Source organism: Microtus pennsylvanicus, chromosome 11, assembly GCF_037038515.1.
Source record: "Microtus pennsylvanicus isolate mMicPen1 chromosome 11, mMicPen1.hap1, whole genome shotgun sequence".
In the NCBI taxonomy this organism is placed as follows: domain Eukaryota; kingdom Metazoa; phylum Chordata; class Mammalia; order Rodentia; family Cricetidae; genus Microtus; species Microtus pennsylvanicus.
In genome coordinates this window covers 66,776,757-66,789,392 of record NC_134589.1, presented here as the reverse complement: position 1 = coordinate 66,789,392, position 12,636 = coordinate 66,776,757, and the positions used below count along the sequence as shown (strand labels likewise).

General features: G+C 36.6%; 1 protein-coding gene across 13 annotated transcripts in view; it reads left to right on the top strand.

Moving 5' to 3' along the window:
* The window catches only part of Rapgef6 (Rap guanine nucleotide exchange factor 6), a 173,726-nt gene that overhangs the window by 100,919 nt on the left and 60,171 nt on the right, over positions 1–12,636 (top strand). For all 13 annotated transcript variants that reach the window (XM_075992594.1, XM_075992587.1, XM_075992592.1 and 10 more), the window contains 5 exons: positions 228–380; positions 4,291–4,455; positions 6,051–6,158; positions 7,271–7,474; positions 11,204–11,312. In XM_075992594.1, the coding sequence (XP_075848709.1) occupies positions 228–380; positions 4,291–4,455; positions 6,051–6,158; positions 7,271–7,474; positions 11,204–11,312 (739 nt within the window). The remainder of the gene's footprint in view (positions 1–227; positions 381–4,290; positions 4,456–6,050; positions 6,159–7,270; positions 7,475–11,203; positions 11,313–12,636) is intronic.

The window sequence follows — 12,636 nt, the reverse complement described above, 5'->3', positions numbered from 1 at the left end:
GTGGATGTTCACTTCTCCTTTTACAGCAGAATTCAGACGATTCCACTTTGGTCGTGTGTGTGTGTGTGTGTGAATTGTTTGCCTTGGTTTTTGTTTAGGGTTAAACACATTGAGTGAGAAAAGAACTGATGCCATTTGATTTCCTACCTTTGTGCTCCGCCTTGGTGCATAGTGATGTGTTCATGTACTATAGGTTCATTAACTGTCCACATGTTGTTCTTGGACAGTTTGTCTGTATAGCCCAACAGGATTATTGGAGAATTTTAAACCATGTGGAAAAAAATACCCATAAAGTTGAAGAAGAGGGAGAAATTGTCATGGTACATGAGCACCGAGAACTAGACCGGAGTGGAACCAGGAAAGGACACATTGTAATCAAGGTGGGTATTTTTGCTTGCTTGCTTGCTTGCTTCGTTTTTCTCTGTGTAGTTTCTCTCTGTAGCTGTGATGGTCCTGGAGCTTACTTAGAGACCAGGCTGGCCTTGAACTCACAGATCCACCTGTTTCTGTTTCCCAAGTGCTGTGATTAAAGGCTTTCACCACCACTGCCAGGCTTGGTTTTAACTTCTTATTATAGAAGCTTCATTCAAGTCTTTCATCTTGCTTTAAAAATAAAACGGCTTTAAACCACTTTTTTGAGTAATGTAAAATTCATGATTAACATGTTAACGTCTAATTCAGTGAGTGTGTTCTCTCTTCTGTCCCTTTTACAGCTGGTTATTTATTACACATTTGAATGATGAAGGATACTTACTTACTGACATTTAATACCCAAATTGTTATAATATTACTTTAGATTATACTGGCCAAATCTTTTCTTCTTAAATGTATAAGCCCTTGATGTTGGTTGTTGGTTCACGAAAAGAAAACAAGCAAAATTAGAGATAGACAGGAACAGGAAATTTAAAAACTAGCCACAAAGACACATAGAATCCACAGTGAAGACGTAGAGCTCTTGCTAACATTGAAATCAGCTGTGGCTTCTCTGAACCTTACTTTAAATTAAAAATGGAAGAGACAAAGGAAGTATAAAATTAGGATTGAGTGAAGTAAATCTAACGCTTTAGCGTAATTGCAGTCAAAACAGCAATCTCCATAGTCCCTTCTCTGTGTCTTACTCTTCTACATCTTTTGTCATTTTTGTCTGTTTGAAAATCTCTAGATATAAAGTAGAGCAAATATAGTTGAAAATACATGCATGTTTCTCTTTCTAAGCTAGTCTTGTTTACAAAATAAGTATGTTGTTATTAGTTAGCAAATGGACAATTTAGCATATGGTCTGATGTCATATCAGTGTTTTCTTGGGAATTCTTAGAGCTGTTTCTGAGGATAAACTTTGTGTATAGTAAAGGTGAATAGTGTATGTTAGGTTTGGTTGCACACCTGTAGTCATCCCAACACTGAAAATGTAGAGGCAAGAGCATCAGGAGTCTTTCAAAAAATAAAAGAAGAAAGGAAAACATATAAGTAAAATGCATAAGCTAATGCACATTATTTATCATTTTGTCTTTGGAAAGACCCTTATTTTTTGTTTCTGGTTTTTTAGTTTTGGTTGTTTGTTTGATTTTTTTTTGTTATTGTTGTTTGTTTGTTTGTTTTGAGATAGTTTCTCTCTGTGGCCTTGGCTGTCCTGGAACTCTCTCTGTAGACTAGGCTGGCCTCAAACTCAGAGATCTGCCTGTCTCATGAACTTTTTTTGCTCCTGCTCTGGAATCACCAGTTTCTCCAGAAAGTTCTTGATCTTTCCAGTGGAGGATAGCATGTATAAGCCAGTATCTGGGAATTCAAAATATATTGTATATTTACAGCCTCTCAAGAGTCAGAACTGGAAAAACAGATATTTATGTTAATTATCAATGCACATATATGACTTTGTATTATACAAACATGAGTTTATATGATACAGTTCTAATACTGTCTTACAGACATTTTTAGTGTTTTACTTCCATATATATTAGTATCTTCTCCTAATTATTTGCCTTTTTTAAAAATTTTATTCATTTTGCATACCAACCACAGTTTCCCCTCCCTTCCCTTTGCCCACGTCCCCCTCTTCCCTCCCACTATTTGCTGTTTTTAACCAGTCTCTACCATGCCAGTATAACTGTTGCCAAACATGTCTTTTGCCTTTCAACAAAGAGGAGAGTGGGATCCTCTTCTCCAAGTATCCAACTTACATACTTCTGCATGGTAATGAGCTCTTTTCAAAAGTTTAAATATATAACTGAAATTTTGTACAGACTCTTGTCTACTGATTTACACAAATAATATGATGTTCTTCCTTTAAGGTTGGCCACTTAGCTTGTAAATCCTAGAACCACATAAATTAATTTCCTAGACTATGATTGACCTAAATAATAAACCCATTTTTATAATGTTTTATAATGGGTTTTTAGACTTAATATTTTTGAGGATAAGAAAAGAAGAATAACCTATAGCCTTTGTGCCATAAGTAGGTTATATTAAAGTCTTTCTTATTCCTGAGTGCCTTCAATAGAAGTGATTTATATACCTTGTTAGCATTGGGTGCCCTTGGGGAAAAAAAAAACCTAAGATGACAGCATTGTCAGTATGAATGTGTGTTTACTGTATAGATGTTGTGATCAGTTAATTATTTGTATGGGCACAGCAAATTGAAGTTTAAACTTAAGGGCCACCGTTAGATTTTTTTAAATTTTATTTTATGTATGTGCACCATGTGTAGGCCATAAAAGGGCAGTGGATCCCCTGGAATTGGAGTTAGAGATGTTTGTGAGTGACCATGTGGGTACTAGGAACCAAACCCAAGTCCTCTGCAAGAGTAGCAGAGGACTTCATCCCTTCCTTGTCCCCCACAGTTGCTTTTTATATCCAACTTAATATTTGTTTACTTTTTAAATATGTTCTGTTTACTCACTTTGAAAAGGTAGCAGAGCAGGGTTGCAAAGGTGGCAAGGCTGATAAAGTAAAAACCTAGTAACTTAAGTTTGATCCCCAGAACCCACATTTATAAAACCAAGCATAGGAGGTTGGAGAGATGGCTCAGTTAGTAAAGTGTTTGCTGTATAAGCACATGAATCTTATTTCAGAATTCTTAAAAAAAAAAAAACAAAAACAAAAAACTGGTGTGATTTTGAGCACCTGTAATTCTTGCATTGCGGAGGCAAAGGTTCCTCTGGTTTTCTAGCCAGCCAATCCAGTCACTTGGTAAACTCCAGGTTTAGTGAAGGACTATATTTTTAAATATATAAATAATAACAACAATAATAATACTGTTTGAGTAAGATGTCATCCTCTAGCCTATAACTCACATATGCACACCTCACCCTACTCACCTCCCAAAAAGCCAGACATGATGGCATATGCTTATAAGGCTTACTGGTTAACTAGCCTTGCCTGCTTGGCACATCCAAGGCTGCTGAGACTCTGTCGCAAAAAAATAAAGGACAGTGCTTAAGGAACAATACTCAGGGTTGTCCTCTAGCCTCCACATGACACATACACCACCCAAAAAAAAATAATAATTTTTTTAAAAAGTCTTAATAAATTTTAACATTGGTTCAGAAATTCTAGGAAAAATATATATATACACACATGCAAGCACGCACACATATAGATATGCTATATATATAAATTTTGAGGTAGATAAGCCTTTAAAATGCTGAATGTACAAACAGTAAGGGATTTAGTCATTTCACACACAGCAAGCAGGAAGACTGGAGAAGTAAATACCTGTATATTATTCCTGTAGCCTGGGGCAGAAGAGAATTTGAGGTAGATTAAATGTGGAAGAAAGATTACTTGCTCACTTTGTTCTTTTTTTTTTTTAAGTTATTATTGTTGCTGTTTGTTTTTTTCAAAACAGGGTTTCTTTGTGTACCCCTAGCTGTCCTGGAACTTACTCTGTAGACCAGACAGGCCTCAAACTCAAAGGATCAACCTGCCTCTGCCTCCTGTGTTTTGGGATTAAAGCTGTGCACTACCACTGCCCGGCTAACTGACTTCTGTTTCCTTTGCCTTGAACAGTCATCACATGCCCTATTGTAGCAGAAGTGATAGTAACAGCCCATACAGGGGAGAAGTCAGTAAATTTCCTAGGCCCTGCAAATGCCAGTGGAAACAAGCATAGCTGCGCAAATGCTGCTGGGGGCTTATCCTCCTGCCATTTCTTAGCCCTAAGCTTTGGCTGCTTCTGAATTATGATCTGAAGACTGCATTCTCTCCAGCGGTAGGCTTTAAAAGACAATAATTAGGGAGATAATTGAGTTTTGTTTTGTTTTGTCTTAATCTTTTATTTCATTGGATCTTTAGGCAACACCTGAACGTCTGATCATGCATTTGATAGAAGAACATTCTATTGTGGACCCAACATATATAGAAGATTTCCTGTTAACTTTTAGGACATTTCTTGAAAGTCCTTTGGATGTTGGGATCAAGCTTTTGGAATGGTTTAAGATTGACAGCTTAAGGGATAAGGTTGGTTTATAAATATAAAAGGCATGGACTTAACTTTAGCCTTTATATTTTATTAACAGACACTTTTGCACCATATATATCACATGGGGTGTTATTAATGAAAAAAAAGTTTACCTGAGTAACTTGTAAACATGTCTAAACAGTGTAAACATGTCTAGTCATTTCCTCAGTGCCTTGAAAAGTGCATACAAACTAGAAATCAGAGACTGACATGAGACTGTGATAGAGCTAGCTATACACTCAGGAACCATAGTAGTATTTAGGGGTTTACCAAAATATTAGGCAGTTTGTGCAGATAGTTAAAGCATGAAGCCAGTTAGTGGATTTTAAGGAATAACAACCTGGTGACCTGAGTTGAAACCCCAGAACACACATATAGGTGAAAGGAGAGAACCAGCTCCACAAAATTGTCTTCTCACTTTAGTACACATCATGGCACATGTATCCCACATGTATATCATGAGCATACACACTAAGTAATAAATGAAAATATTTCTTAAGAACTAAAATTATAATGACTTCGGGTTTTGCTATCGTTCTGCAGCTATGACACCCAAAGCACAAACAAGAAAAGAAAAAGACAGATAAACAGAACTTTCAATATTAAGACCTTTTTTCTGTATCAAAAACTACTATCAAGAAGTGCAAGAATAGGGGCTTGTGAGATGGCCCAGTAACTAAAATACTTTGTTGGGCAAGGTTCGGGATGGGAGTTTGGACCCCATGTAAATGTAAATGCCAGGTGGGCATGGCAGCCAGCCTACAATTCCAGCCTCAGAAGATGAAAATAGGGCTCCCCAGTGTAAGCTATCTTGCAAGAAAAGCTATACCAGCAAGCTCTGGGTTTGATTGACAGTCCCTGACTCAGTGAATAAGGTAGAAGACTGATGGAGGATAATTACCAACATCAACCTCAGACCTGCACATGCATGCCCCCACACAAATATGAAAATGGAAAAAACAGAAAAAATGCTTAAAACAGAACATACAGATTTGCAAATCAGATTCAGTAAGGCTCTACTAACCAGAATACATAAAGAACTTTTAGAACTGAAGGGCAGAAAGACAAAGCAGCATGATTAAAAAACGAACAAATGACTGGAATAAACACTTTTTTGAAGAAGATTTATGCATAGCCAAGAAGCATATGTTCATCATGATTGCACATATGGAAGTTCACTCAAAACCAAATGAAATATACCACTTTTCACTCACATGTCTTAATTTTTTACTTAACCTGTTGGACAAAATAAACTATCTCACCACTTTGAAAGTTTGACAACATTTAATGAAGTATTAGATTTGTTTTTCTTAGAAATGTTAGGTCAAGTACATTCTTAATTGTAGAAACACTTTCAATGATGTGTTCTAATTGAAATGACTGATTTCACTTAACAACAGACAGAGGATTGTATTTAAGACACATGTAAAATGCACATCCCAGTTCGTGACTTTTTTCTGAACCAAGGGAAACATCCATTGAAATTAAACTGTGCCTCTGTTAGAACACGTTTTTTGTGTAAAATGAAGCTCAAGAGTGAATAGCCAGAGAGAATGAATGCTTCACATAACCACGTGCTTTCTCCTTTCCACAGGTGACCCGGATTGTACTCTTATGGGTAAATAATCATTTTAATGATTTTGAAGGTGATCCTGCTATGACTCGATTTCTAGAAGAATTTGAAAAAAATCTGGAAGATACAGTAAGAATTTGTTTTTATAATTCAGGGGTCTCTCTATTCCCTCAGCAAGAACAGCAACTCAGAAGAACTTCTATCTTCTCCCAGATCTGTTTTTGGATGAGAATTCCTCACTAAAATAAAAATCGGTGTATCTTCTATGTTCATTTCTGTTTTGGAGCTATCCTCTAGTTAGAACTGTGTACTTGAACAGATTGTATCAGCTTTATACCTTAGATCTTAATAAAAAAAATTAGTCTCCAGTTATGAGAGATTATGTGAAGACTACAATGAGGTAGTCAATGTAACAACCTGAATAGAAACTGTCACAGAGAAAATTCTCAGGAGCATAGTTCCCAGAATAAATTGAGTTGGACACGGAAGGAAGAAAGTGGCGGCTCTGGTCCCTTTCTCAGTTCCTGTAGACTTTCCTGCAGCATATCTACTCCATGAAAAATGAGGAAACAAGAGCGGAGATTGGGGAACTTGACTAATAGACCATTGAGGCACACCAACATCATATAGCTCTTGCAGTACCAGTGTGTAGTTATTTAAGAGACACTGGAAGGAAAGATTGAGTTACGGGATTTCCCACCCCCAACAAATAAGCAAATATTTATTGAAATCTTCCACTCAATGTTATTATTATGTACAAGTATAGAATTTGATTCCTGCCCTGGAAGAAAAAAAATCTTTGGCTTATTAGAGCCATATCATGTTCACAAACATGTTACATTACCTGTTTGAGAATAATTGAATATTCAAATAGGAATAGAACTTCAAATTAGACTATTACAGACTATATTAGACTAATTATAAAAGTTAAATATTTTCTGAATGTGTCTGAGTATTAGACAATATTCAGAAAGGAAATCACTCTGTTTCAGCTAGGAGGTATGCAAGATAGTGTGGTAAGAACTTTGAACATTCAGGAATTACCTTTCATTATCTAAAAGTCTTTTAAAACCCTGTTAAGGAATTTTGTTGAGTGCTCTGGAGTGGAAGGACGCTTTCCAGTTTTGTTCGCATGTTCTGTAGTTTGTGTGTTTTGGTTCTAATCATAACCAATGTAGAATTTTTTAAAGCCTGTAAGAATAGGTACATAAATGTTCATTGTAATCTTTTCTACTTCACAGAAAATGAATGGTCATCTCAGGTTATTGAATATTGCCTGTGCTGCAAAGGCTAAGTGGAGGCAAGTTGTGCTACAGAAGGCGTCCCGTGAGTCGCCGCTGCACTTCAGCCTTAATGGAGGCAGTGAGAAAGGATTCGGTGTTTTTGTTGAATGCGTAGACCCTGGTAGCAAAGCTGCTGATGCAGGATTGAAACGGGGTGATCAGGTAAGTAACTAATCCCACACTTAAAGAAAAACTTTTATAAGCAGTACATCTGTTACTTTTGTTTCTTATCTTTGGGGGAAGGTGATAGTTAAGAGAGAAAGATAATGTATGTGTACCAGACAATTTTTGAGTGTTGTTCCTCAAGCACTGCTTACCCTTTTTTCCCAATCATACATCTCCCCAGCCATAGTGTTAACATTTAAATAAGGTTTATTTTTAAAATACTTAACATATATTCATTACTTTTGATGGAAAATTTTGTAATAGAGGGTTGAAAATCATGTGTTCTACAGGGCACAATCAGTATAGCCCACTTTGAATAGCCCTTCTTATTTTCTAAGGATTGTGAAATTTTTCCTTGACAACTTCAGAATATTCCAGAAAGATGTTCATTAATTAGCACCTTACAAGTTTGATAGAATAGATGCTTCGTAGTACTTTCAAATGTAAGTTGCTGAAAATTAAATCATGTCACCAAATTAATATTCATGTGGTACCACAGCTACATTTATAAGCAGAGAACTATATGAGGGACCAGGAGAAACTGAGACATGGGAGGAATTGGGTAGGGATTTATTCTTTTGGGGATTTGTTTGTTTGATTTTTGGGGGGGGGGGTTGTTGTTGTTGTTATTCTTTTTGGTTTTTAGACAAGGTCTCACTTGTATAGCCGTGGCTGGCCTTGAACTCAATATGGAATAGAGCAGCCTGGCCTTGAACTCACAGAAATCCTTTGCCTCCCAGTGCTGGGATTAAAGGCATGTGCCATTATACCTGGTTGGTTTATGCTTTTAGTCATTAAGTAGCTATTGTGTGTCCTAATTCAAAGTGTGATATAATGTATCTTCTGCATAAAATGTAATTTCCAGGATTGTCTCAGTCTTAATAATATCCTCAACAGAACAGTTGGGAATCTGTTGCCATTTTTTGTTGTTTTTATTTTCTAATACTGGAGATCAGACCAAGGTTTGCGACTGTGAGGCAAGCAGTCAGCATCAACTTCAATCCTTGCCCCAGGAATGTGTATTTTTACAAAAGCTTTATAGATGACTCTCATGTGCACCAAAGAACTGTTTTCTTGCTGACCTTAAATTCACATACAGTATGATCATCATTTGGCAATGTCTAAAAATAGACATGTGCACACTTTTGTTGTTGTTTTTATTGTTTGATTTGGTTTGTTGAGAGTGTATCTAGGGATTGAACCTAGATACCATGGCCTCAGACATAATAGGTGAGCACTGTATTCTACTATACTATATTTCAAGCCCCTAAAAGTATTTTTGGGTATTAAAAACTTAAGAATTATTGCTGGTACATAGTGAATAGAAGCCACTAAACAGCCTGCAATGCTCAGGTTATCAGAAACCGAGGGAGATAGTGAGGTATAAAGTAGGGGGCCAGGCATGGTGATGCACACCTTTAATCCCAGCACTCAGGAGCCAAAGACAGGTAGGTGTATCTCTGAGTTCCAGGCCAGCCAGGGATAGCTACAGTGAGACCCTGAGAAAAAAACGTAGCAATTCTTTGATGTTCCTTAAGGGAGTTGTTTTTTCTTTTTTTTTAATTGGCCTGTTCCTCCATCTACTCGTTAAAAATATCTAATAGCCAGTATCCTAGAATTAATGTATTATGTTTTTTCCAGTATTTCATCATAAAACTTTTAAAGATATTTCTCACGGTGGGTTGGAGGACTGTTGTTGAAGGAGCTGTGGGCTGCATTCCTGCTACCCAGCTCGGCCGCCTGGCTAGCTTATGCCCCGAAATAACAACACACAAACTGTATTCTTTTAAACACTGCTTGGCTCATTATATCTAGCCTCTTCTCAGCTAACTCTCGCACCTGGACTACCCCATTTCTAATAATGTGTGTAGCACCCCAAGGTGCGCTTACCGGGAAGATTCTATCCTACGTCCATCCTGGGTCGGAGCTTCATCGCATATGCCCGGGAGAGGGGAGCATGGCCTCTGAGCTCACTTCCTTTTCCTCCCAGCATTCTGTTCTGTTTACTCCTCCCACCTATGTTTTAACCTATGAGGGCCAAGCAGTTTCTTTATTTTTTAACCAATGACCTTCCTCCATCAGACTGTGAAATCCAAAACTTATATTCCTAACAATGAAATTTATTGTGGTTTTGCTTCTTCTATCCATCTTCCCTTGATCCATTTTGTCTAGGTCATACCTCCCTATTATTATTCATTTTACAGACATAAGTTTGTATATATCTGAAGATATTTTTATTCAGTGTGGTATAAAGTTATGATTTTATTCCTTAAGAGCACTGAGGTTGCAGAAAAATATCACCTTATCATATTGTTGCCTAATAATAGAAGTTAAAATCAGCCTTTATTTTTCTTTTATACTATTGATTCCTACACATAAACATCTTTATTCTCTGTCCTTGAGATTCAAAGTTGTCACTGAGAATTATTAAAATGTGGATCTCTTCAGTGCTATGACATTTTGGTATGTAGATATAAATCTTTTTGTTTTGTTTTTTGAGATGGATTCTCAAATGTCATGTTTCTGGCTGACCTGGAACTCGCTCCGTAGACCCTACTGGCCTCAAACTTATAAATCCATCTGCCTCGGCCTCCAGAACACTGTAATTAAAGATGTGCACCATCACTCTAGGCCTGATGTGTCCTTTTAGAATTCTGAATTTTCCTTTCATTGATTTTTCTTTTCCTAATATATTGTTTTGTGTCCTCTTTACCTTTGAGAATTTTTGTCACTGCTGAGATCTGTCTTCTCTACTGTGCTTACTTGCTGCTGAATTTCTGCTCATTTGATTTTTAACTTTTTATACTTTACCCTTGGTATTTACTTCATTTTAGTTTTTCTCTCCTTCCAAGAAGCTTTTTGTGTAGTAAAGAGGCACAGCCAAATTAAGCAGTTTTTCACCTGGAGAGAAACCATCATAATAGTGCTGCTTTGGGTTGACTACCTGGTGCTTTTATTAGTTAAAAATAACAAGTCTGATTTTCTCTTAAGACAGAGACTGACTATATAACCCTGAACTTTCAGTCGTCTTGTCCTAGTATTGGGATTCTAGGCATGCACTGTTACATCCAGCAACATACATACATACACACACACATACACGCATTATACATATATATGTAATTTTGTTTAGTGTATGCATGTGTTCTTATTCACATACATGTGCAATGCATGTGTGGACATCCAAGACATCAAGTCTCTGTTTTCACTGTTTGGGTACTGAGGATCAAATTTAGGCTTGATGGCAAGCATTTTTACCCACTCAGCCATCTCTCCAGTCCCCATCTTATTCTCCCCCACCTTTTTACGTTTTATTTTATGTGTATGGATATTTTCCCAGAATTTGTTTCCTATGCTTGCTTAATGCCAACAGAGGTAGAAGAAAGTATTGGATCACCTAGAATTAGAGTTAGAGGTGGTTGTGAGGCACCATGCAAGTGGGAACTGAAACTGCATCCTTTACAAGAGCCGTTCTTGCTCTTGACTGCTGAGTCATCTCATTTGAGATCCCAAAGAAAGTGACCTTTTAAAATACGTATGAAGGAAGATTTGGAAATTATACAGTACAGGGAAACAAAAGTCCAGTTTCTAAAAACAATAATCATTGCTTGCATATGGTGTAATTTATTCAAGTTCTATTTTGGTTTTTCTAATATTAAGCTTATGAAGTAATAGGTGATACTAATACTATTTCTTTTTAATTTGCATTTTAAATATATTTTCAAGATAATGGAAGTCAATGGACAAAATTTTGAGAATATTACATTTGTTAAAGCTCTTGAAATTTTGAGAAATAATACTCATCTTGCACTTACTGTGAAGACCAACATTTTCGGTAAGTTTTGTTGTAAAAGCTACTGAGGTAAGGTTTTGTTTTATTTTGTGCAAATAAAAAAGTAAGGGGGCTGGAGAGAGAGCTCAGAGGCTGCCCTTCCAGATGTCCTAAATTCATTCCCCAGCACCCACATGGTGGCTCACAACTATCTATAATGAGATCTGGTGACCTCTTCTGGCCTACAGACAGGCATACAGACAGAACACCATATACATAATAAATACATAAATCTTTAGAAAAAAAGAAATTTTTTTTCAGTGAGGTAGATAATAGTAAAATATAAACTTCTGCCGGGCAGTGGTGGTGCACACATTTAATCCCAGCACTTGGGAGGCAGAGGCAGGTGGGTCTCTGTAAGTTTGAAGCCAACCTGATCTACAGAGTCAGTTTCGTGACAGTGCTACACAGAGAACCCTGTCTTTGAAAATCAGAAACAGAATAAAAGGCTTTTTTTGTGTATGATGCTGATTCTTATGCTTTTATAATCTATAATTTTTATATAATCTAAATTTTATGGAAACAGAGATACAGCTTCAGTTATGTATAAAGTATCCATTGAGCTTTTGTTGTGTACTATATTATATAGTGCAGAGTGCAGTAATAAAACTTGAATAATCTGAATAAAGCTCAGAAGTCATAACCAGTCTCTTTTACATTTCAAATGTACAAAGCTAGCTTTCTGCAGTGAATCAAATGCCAGAGTTGTTTCATCAGATAAATTCAGTGAAGCATTTGAAACCTGTGAAGAGATTTGTAAGCGACATGTCCTCCTTTCTTTGTAGAAATATTTCTAGTAGCTGTGGTATGAGAGACTGGGCCCAGGGCCTTACATATGCTGCCCAAGTGCCCTACAGCTGAGCTGCATCTCCAGCCCTGGGCTGTTTTGTTTTTCTTATTTATATCTGATTAAAACCTGTATTAAGCTTGTGCTTTGGGGTCTGAAGAAATGGCTCAGTGGTTAAAAGCACTAGATGCTCTTCCAGAAAACCCAGGTTTAATTCCCAGCACCTACGTAGTGGCTCACAACCATCTGTCACTCCAGTTTGTTCTTATCTGACTCCATATTGGCATGTAAAACACACATATAAACTAACAATTAAATAAATCTTTATTTAAAAAAATAAAGTTTGTGTTTTTAATCAAATATACCTAATTCATTTGATATTATAATTTTTATGAAAAATGTATTACCATTTGCTTTAGAAACTACATTGAATTTTGGCTAAAATCATGAGAACAATACCAATACGTCTAGAATAACAATTAAAAAACAAAGACCACTTAGGAGTTCTTCAAGACAGGGGTAGAAAATCCCGTTAGGATG